The sequence below is a fragment of the Acomys minous genome (assembly GCF_964271855.1).
Source record: "Acomys minous genome assembly, chromosome: 7".
Classification (NCBI taxonomy): domain Eukaryota; kingdom Metazoa; phylum Chordata; class Mammalia; order Rodentia; family Muridae; genus Acomys; species Acomys minous.
The window spans coordinates 123296864-123305628 of NC_140488.1; the positions used below are offsets into that span (position 1 = coordinate 123296864).

The 8765-nt window shown below is 48.3% G+C and overlaps 1 protein-coding gene across 1 annotated transcript in view; it reads right to left on the reverse strand.

Annotated features, from left to right (window-relative positions):
* The window catches only part of SMS (spermine synthase), a 52640-nt gene extending 50185 nt beyond the window's left edge, over positions 1-2455 (reverse strand). Inside the window, exon 1 of the mRNA XM_084791135.1 lies at positions 2177-2455. Coding sequence (XP_084647261.1) covers positions 2177-2225 — 49 coding nt within the window. The 5' untranslated portion in view covers positions 2226-2455. The remainder of the gene's footprint in view (positions 1-2176) is intronic.
* Positions 2456-8765: the final 6310 nt, after the last annotated feature.

Below are 8765 nucleotides of genomic sequence, written 5' to 3' on the forward strand. Positions count from 1 at the left end.
ATGCACCACCACCATCTAGCTGATATTTCCCTCTTAAGAGCCTTCCCATAGCAGGGCGTGGTGGGGGTGGGGCACACCTTTACTCTCAGCACTCCGGAGGCTGATCGCTGTGTTTAAGGCCCACCTGGTCTACAAAGTGAGTCCAGGACAGCCAAGGCTACACAGAGGAAACCCTGCCTCGGGGAAAAGAAAGTCTCCCCTTTGCTTTAAATGTGCACCCATCCTTCACGCTCAAAAGTTTAGACTAAACTGAAGGTTTAATCTTCTATGGAAGCGCTAGAATTTTTCTGACCCCCATGCTGAGCTCACTGTCCCCCAAGCCTATTAGAAAACCGATGCAAGATCAACAGAAGCATTCCCATGGTGACTACTATAAGGAACACATCCCCCAAAGGTGCCCCTTCCCAGCTGGGAGGCCTTAGGCTACTTACCAGTTTCTTCACATTCCTCACCACTAAACTCATGGTGCTACAACTCCCATTAGCCAATCAGCCCCCCGCAAGCTGCCAAGGTAACACCCATTAAAACCTTTGTGCTCTTCACTGTCCTCCAGCCCTGCCACCCAAGTACCATCTTATCTATGGGTTCTCTCGCAGCTGACTCTCTTCCTTCCATTCTCACCTAAGAAAAGTGCAAGTGATTGATGCTACCTTTTTTTTTTCAACGCAATTCTGACCACCCAACCACAGTGGCACACAATCCTAGTTCACAGGTACAGTAAATGCCTGATGAGGTATGCATTGTCCCTTCCTTTCCTCCTGTTACCCACCTCCCCACCCCCTTGCCCAAAGAGAAGATAAGAAACCCAAATTGCCACCCACAGAACAGAACCAATCAGGAAAGGCAGAATAGCCTGGGGCGTGGTAGCACGCACACCTTTAATCCCAGCACTCCGGATTAAACCCTGCCTCGAAAAGAAAGGAAAGAAAGAAAAAAAGAAAGCAAAGACGGAATAAAATCCAGGTTTGCTCCAAATCCACAGGTTTTATTGTTTTTTTTTCTTTTGTTTTTACATTATGGATCTTGTGCTCTCTGAAATCATTTAAGGTTAGAGGAAAAAGCACAGAGCGCTCAGAAGTTCAGAAAGCAATTAAGTCGATGTTAAAAATCCTGACCAAAAAAGGCGTTCCATTAACGCCTGGTTCCATGAAGAAACCAGAGAAAATGCAATATTTGGGCAACACGCTACATGTGGGGTGATCTGGGAAGTGCAAGTGTGCAGCAGCCGCATGTTTAAAGGCCCAACCATTCCCGCCCCCTGTGCCCATGCTTGATTCTCTCAAAGAAAAGAAGCCTGCAATGCATCTCTACCTTCCAAAATTCCATCACGCAAGAGAGATTCGCCCAACCTTTTCTGGTGAAACCAGGCTGGATTTTCAGAGCATTAAGGGGGGGGTGGTGGCGGGATGGCTATAATTCCCGCGCCCGGATCTCATCCCTCCCCACCCCCAATAATAATAATCGTTTCCTTTCTTCTGTCTGCTGGGTCCCTTTTCGGAGGACCCATCTCCTACGCAGTGGACTAAGAACCTTTAAGCTCCGAGTGGCGCGGGTCCTTCTCCAGCCCAGGCTGCTCTTAAGGGGAAACCCCCCACCCAAGAGGGAAATTCAGCAGCCTGCCAGCACAGGAAAAGGTGGTGTGGGCAGCAGTCCCGCGCCGCGCACACCCCTCGCTCCGGCCTGCCTCTCAGGTCATGCCTCCAAGGAGCTAAGGCGCTCCGGTACCCGCCCCCACTGGGGATCCGCCGCACCCCACTGCCTAAAAGGGATTTTTCCCCCGCCCCAATGGGGCATAGAGGGCAGCGAGCCCGCGTGGACCGACAGTCCAGGCCCGGAAGGGCGGTGCGGCTGGCATACACTGACGAGGCTTTCCCCCCGTGCCCCTGCCCTGGGCCCCCGCAGTGCGGCCAGGAGCAAGCTCAGCGAGGACCAAATGCGGCGGGGACCAGAGGGGTGCGGCGCGGCCTCCGCGGGTGCAGGAGGGCCCACAGCGTGCTCAGCGCAGCAGCCAGGGAGACGCAGGCGCCGCGCGACCGCCCGCATTGTTCAGCCCGCCGCGCGCGCCCCGAAGTCTGGCCCAGTGGCCCCAGTCCCGCAGGCGCGGAGGGAACAGTCGCTCCACCGCTGCTGTGGCCACCACCGCGGTGCCCATGCAGGTGGCCAGCGGCGCACTCACCTTTGGCGCCGAGCGTGAAGTCGAGCGTGCTGTGCCTTGCTGCTGCCATAGTGTGGCGAGGCCCTGTGCCATGCCTGGGGAGGCGACCGCGGGAGACTGAGGGACCGCGCGGCGTGTCAGGCTGCGGGCCGGTGGGGAGTGCGCTGCGCCGGGGGAGGCCAGGAGTAGGAGGTGGGCGGGGCCGCAGGGAGCGACCCAGGGCGCAGGGGCGGGGCCGACCCGCCTCTGAAAGGAGGAAGCCGGGACGCCTCCAGCCCCGAACTTGGAGCGCTGGGTGTGAGGCCTCGCTAATGGTGGAAATGCGGGCGCTGGCTCCCTGGCGTGCGTCACCAATGGCCGCGCCCTGAGCTGAGGCTCTGGCCAAGCTCTCCCGCCATTCGCCATCCGTTTGGAGGTCACTGCAGGTTTAAACCGCTCAGCGCGACTTCCGGGGGGCCTCCCTATATGCCTACCCCTCCTCCCCAAGCAAAGGCCTCAGTTACTTCCTGACCATGTTAATAAAATGCTACTACCCCTGTAGTCTAAAACTACAAGCCTGCCTTTTTCTTAAAATGCACGTGAAACCCACTGGGATTATTAATAACATTTCCATTGGTAAGGGGTAGCATTTGAGAAAGAAGAGAATGCTCACAGACATTCAAGTAAGAGACATTTTCATGCAAAATTGAAAAAGAATCAAGGACTAGGGCTGAACTGAGAAATTGTAAATTTGAGAGCCTCTCCCACAGGACTTCCTCCTCTATTCTCTTTAATGGGTGTACAGCCTGGCCTTCGTTTTATGTTTGATGGTTAGTAGCATTCAACATGATGGGACAAAAGAGAACTAAAGTGCCTAGAGACTAAAGCCATCTTTTATTTCTTTTTATTTCTTTTTTTCTTTTTTTTTTCTTTTTTTTTTTTCTTTTTTTTTTTTTGGTTTTTCGAGACAGGGTTTCTCTGTGTAGCCTTAGCTGTCCTGGACTCACCTTGTAGACCAGGCTGGACTCGAACTCACAGCGATCCGCCTGCCTCTGCCTCCCGAGTACTGGGATTAAAAGCATGCGCCACCATGCCAGTCTCATCTTTTATTTCTTGAGCAAAATCCCCAGGCAAATTGACTCCATCATTGTTTGGCTTCCTGTGCCTCTCCTGACATGAGGAACTGCGGCCATGGTTGTTAAACTTGAGATTAGTGGAGAGAGAGAGGAGAGAGAGAGAGAGAGAGAGAGAGAGAGAGAGAGAGAGAGAGAGAGAGAGAGAGAGAGAGAGAGAGAGAATGCTTAGCTTTCCCTTAGGCAGTTTCTAGAGGTTGGTTGTTATGGTTTTTTTATGTTTGTCTGTTTTGCTGAGTCCTTCACTGTCCTGCAAGAACCTAGCACTGACTTCATGACTGTTCTTCAACACTTGTTAACAGCATCCCTTTTCAGTGTGCTCCTAAGTTGTTCCTATCCATAACCACCTGTTTGTTCCATCCTTCTCTAGAGACCAGGTACTCAGTTTTGTGGCCTATTTCCCTCTCTGGTCCACCAGTCCCATTCTATCAACCCTCAGCTCCTCTTTCTATCTTTCTTCTGGTTCTTTGTTTGTTTTTGTTTTTCATGACAGGCTTTCTCTGTGTAGCCTTGGCTGTCCTGGACTTGCTTTTTAGACCAGGCTGGCCTCGAACTCACAATGATCCGCCTGCCTCTGCCTTCTGAGTGCTGGTATTAAAGGCATGCACCACCATGCCTGGCTCTACCTTTCTCCTGGAGTCAGTCAAGTCACTGTACCATAGTTATCCTCCTATGTGTTACAACCGCATGTGCTTCATTGCCTGCTCAGCATTGGGGTAAGCTGCCACCTGCCTTCACTTAGCTTCACTATCTGTTGTCACCCTCTTTTATCCCTTAAGAATTTCTGAACCGTAGGTGTTACAGTTGGCTATAAAGTATGTAGTTGGTCTGTTGAGCAGATTGTGTGGAGCAATGCAGAAGGTCATGGGCTCCTGCTTGAAACATATCCTCTGCAGAACTTGTCCTCTGCCTTGCAAAGTCCAAAATAAGAAAGAGATGAAGAACTTTGGGGTGCTTTGCCATTGACTGGTGGCAAAAGAGAACCGTGGAGAAGTGGAGTTTCATAAAACTGCCATAGGAAGGTAATAAAACATCAGCAATAACTGGGTCTTGATACAGAGTCAACACTGTTACAGTTATGTTAGCAGTTGACTGCAAAGGCCTTCTCACCAATCTACACAATCTGACAAAACTACTAAAGACGGGATTATGGGAACTGGACAGTGGTGGCTGACACCTTTAGTCCCAGAATTTGGGAGGCAGAAGCCGACAGATCTCTGAGTTTGAGACCAACTTGGGCTACAGAATGAGTTCCAGGACAGCCAGGGCAACACAGTGAAACCCTATCTCAAAAAACAATGCCCAAAAAAGATATATGGCCTCATAGATTCATAGGTTTGAATGCTTGGCCATAGGGAGTAGCACTATTAGAGTATATGGCGTATAAGTGGCATTGTTCAAGGATGTGTGTTAGTGTGGGGACAGACTTTGAGGTCTCATGTGCTCAAGCTATGCCCAGTGTAGCACACAGTCTCCTGCTGCCTATGGATCCAGATGTAGAACGTTCAGCTCTTTCTCTTGCACCGTTCCTGCCATGATGATAATGGATTAAACCTCTGAAATGGTAAGCCAGCCCCAGTTAAATGCTTCCTTTATAATAGTTGCCATGGTGTCTCTGCACAACAATAAAACCATAACTAAGAGAATGGCAGAAAACAAAAGCCTCTGTAAACACCTTCAACTAGGCTATGACCACCTATTTGGATTCTAGAACAGGTTCTCATTGCCTGAGTTTTTTGTTTTTGTTTTTGTTTTTTTTTTTTTTTGATCTAGGTCCCAAACTTCAAGGGCTATTTCAAAACTAATCATTTAGCTTGGGGCTACTAATTCTGCTATAGGTGACCCATTAAATGTATTTGCTTTGATCCTACAATATCAAAGAGCTATGCTACTCATTCTGAAACAAAAGATGCAGAAAGCTGGGCCTGGTGGTTCACACTCTTAATCTCAGCACTCGGGAGACAAAGACAGGCAGATCTCTGTGAGTTCGAGGCCAGCCTGGTCTACAAAGCGAGTCCAGGACAACCAAGGCTACACAGAAAAACCCTGTCTCAGAAAAAAAAAAGATGCAGGAAATCCCTAAAGTTATGTTTTGCTCTTTGTGGTGTTCTGAATGAGAATGATCCCCCGAGGCTGGACGCCTTTAATCCCAGCACTTGGGAGGCAGAGGCAGGTGGATCGCTGTGAAATTGAGGCCAGACTGGCCTATAACGTGAGTCTAGGAGAGTCAAGGCTACACAGAGAAACCCTGTCTCAACCCCTCCCAAAAAAAGAGCCAGGCGTGGTAGCCTACACCTTTAATTCTAGCACTCAGGAGGCAGAGGTAGGCGGATTACTATGAGTTCAAAGCCAGCCTGGTGTACAAAGTGAGTCCGGGACAGCCAAAGCTACACAGAGAAACCCTGTCTTGAAAGAGAGAGAGAGAGAGAGAGAGAGAGAGAGAGAGAGAGAGAGAGAGAGAGAGAGAATATGACCCCCTCCAAAGGCTCATAAGTTTGAATATTTGGTGCCCAGTTATTGGGACTCTTTGGGAAGAATTGGGAGCTGTAGGCTTGTTAGAGATGTGGGCTTTGAGGTTTCATATGCGCAATCCATGCCTACTTTGATCTCTCTGCCTCATACTTGTGAATCAAGGTGGGACCTCTCAGCTACTTCTCCAGTCCCCCCCCCCCCCCCGCCCCTGCCTACTTGCAACCATTCTCCCTTCCATGATGGTCATAGACTTACCCAGATTAAAATTTCCACTATATAGCAATAGAAAAGACAAATATGATGTGCCCCACACACACATCCACACATGAATTAAAAGCCTGGTCCTCAACTGGTGACCCTTTTTGTCACCAAAGGCAGTAGAAACTTCAGAAGGCCTACCTAGCTGGAGGAAGTAGGTCACTGTGTGTGTGTGTGTGTCTGGAGGTATCTTGTCCCTGGCTTCTTGCTGTTATTCTCTGCTTCTGGTGGCTCCTGAAGCCCTTCTTCCATGAGAGTTAACCATCCCATGGTCCAAAATCAATGGATCCAACTCACCATGATGGAAAGCATGAGCCAAAACAAACTTTTCACCCCGTTGAGTTGTTTATGTCAAGCACTGTGTCACAGCGGTGAAAAAGAACCCATTCACCATAGTCTACTTTTTGAAACAACTTGCTGTTTGACAAATGTTTCCAATGGCAAATATGCGCATAGTATGGATTAGTCACATATACCAGGCTGCCTTCTTCTGCTTTTGACCAAAATGGAGGAATGAAAAAGTAAAACAGAGCCGGGCGTGGTGGTGCACGCCTTTATTCCCAGCACTCGGGAGGCAGAGGTGGGCGGATCACTGTGAGTTCGAGGCCAGCCTGGTCTAAAAAGTGAGTCCAGGACAGCCAAGGCTAACACAGAGAGACCCTGTCTCGAAAAAAAAAAAAAAGAAAGAAAGAAAGAAAGAAAGAAAGAAAGAAAAAGTAAAACAGGCTTTACTTTTGAGACACTAGTCATACCCTCATAGACAGATGTGTGTTATGAGAAGCTTCCCCAGACACTAAAATCCAATGAGCCACGCTGCAACCAGCCAGAACAAGGTGCAAACAAAGCTACTCCATAATAAGATCTCCACATGAGCAAAACATGGACATTGTCCAAGCCAGAGACATGAACAAACATTCCCCATACCTACTGCTTCTCTCCCAATCCCAGGTTTATCCTGGCTCTCATTTGCCCCACTTTTAGAGACATTTGCTAAGATACCGAGTCATAGACATGGCTCTGGTAGCATCCAGCCCTGACTGCCTGAAATGCTTCCCAAACCACCTGATACAAATCCTTTAGGTCAGCATCTCTCTCACTCTCTAGCTCAGGTGTCCCAAGGTCCCCAAGGTGTATGTTTTCCCAGAAACAAGAGGAAAACAGCTTGTCAAATTCCAAAGATATTCCTGAGAGTGTACTGAGGGAGAGTAGTGATGATGTAGATAAAAGGATGACATCACAGTTAAAGAGTTAAAAAACAAAGAAAAATCACAAGAGACCTGTTTAGCAAAATGCCATTTAATGTTACCTTAATTCTGCCCAAAAGTCATCTCATTAGCCTTTGGGCTGTGTTGGATATCAGCAACATTTTTATAAAAAGTCAGAGGAAGAGCGGCACTTTGCACACTTAGCAACAGAAACTACTTGAAAGAAGTCAAAAAGTGGGCTGGAGAGATGGCTTAGTGGTTAAGAGACCTGGCTCCTCTTCCTAGAAGTCCTGAGTTTAATTCCCAGCACCCACATGGCAGCTCACAACTCTCTGTAACTCCAGTTCCAGAAGATCTGACACCCATGCTCACAGACATACATGCAGGCCAAACACCAATGCAAATCAAATAAATAAATTGTTTTTTAAAAAGGAAGTCAAAAAACAGAAAGGTGAGGCCTGGCATTTCCCAGCACTTGGGAGGCAGAGGCAGGTGGATCTCTCTGAGTTTGAGGCCAGCCTGGTCTACAGAGTGAGTCTAGGAGAGTCAAGGCCACACAGAGAAACCCTGTCTCAAAAAGCCGAAAAAAAAAAGCCAGGTGGTGGTGGCACACACCTTTAATCCCAGTACTCGGGAGGCAGAGGCAGGAGGATCACTGTAATTTCAAGGCCAGCCTGGTCTACAAAGCGAGTCCAGGACAGCCAAGACTACTGAGAGAAACCCTGTCTTTAAAAACCAAACCAAACGAAACGGAACCCAAAAAAAGCCACGCCCTTAATCCTAGCACTCAGGAGACAGAGTCAGGCAGATCATTGTGAGTTCCAGGCCAGCCTGGTCTACAAATCGAGTCCAGGCCAGCCAAGGGTACATAGAGGAACCCTGTTTTGAAAACCAACCAAACAAAACCTATGATGCTTTGGCTTTTTGTTCATATCAGGACACTTCTCCCCTTTTTACAACAAAATAGTGAGTCTCTCATTGCATGAATATACCATGTGTTTATCAATCTATGGATGGACATTTGACTTGATTCCACTTTTGTGGCATTGTGAATAATCCTTCCATAAACATTCATTCTCATAAACTTCTAGTTTTAACTATTTTGTGTACATATACCAGAGTGGAGTATTAAATCATATGAGAATTATCTCATCATCCTGCTCCTCCTTTTTTTTCTTTTTTTTTTTTTCTGGTTTTTCGAGACAGGATTTCTCTGTATAGTCTTGGCTGTCCTAGACTCGCTTTGTAGACCAGGCTGGCTTCAAACTCACAGCAATCTGCCTGCCTCTGCCTCCCCAGTGCTGGGATTACAGGTGTGTGTCATCAACGCCCAGCTCAGTACATGTTCTTAACCTGTGGCTACTGCCCAGCCCTGTGGACTCACATTCCCTAAGATACGTCTATCTTCCCCAGAAGATTCCTGCAGTATGAGAAAGCCTGACTAGCTGTGACTGTGCACCTCTCAGCGCCGAGGAGAGGAGCAAGTCAGGGAGAAAATAAAGCAAACCTTCTATACTCTACTAAGACTTTACTAAGCCCTTCTTTCTCCACAGGAAATGACCT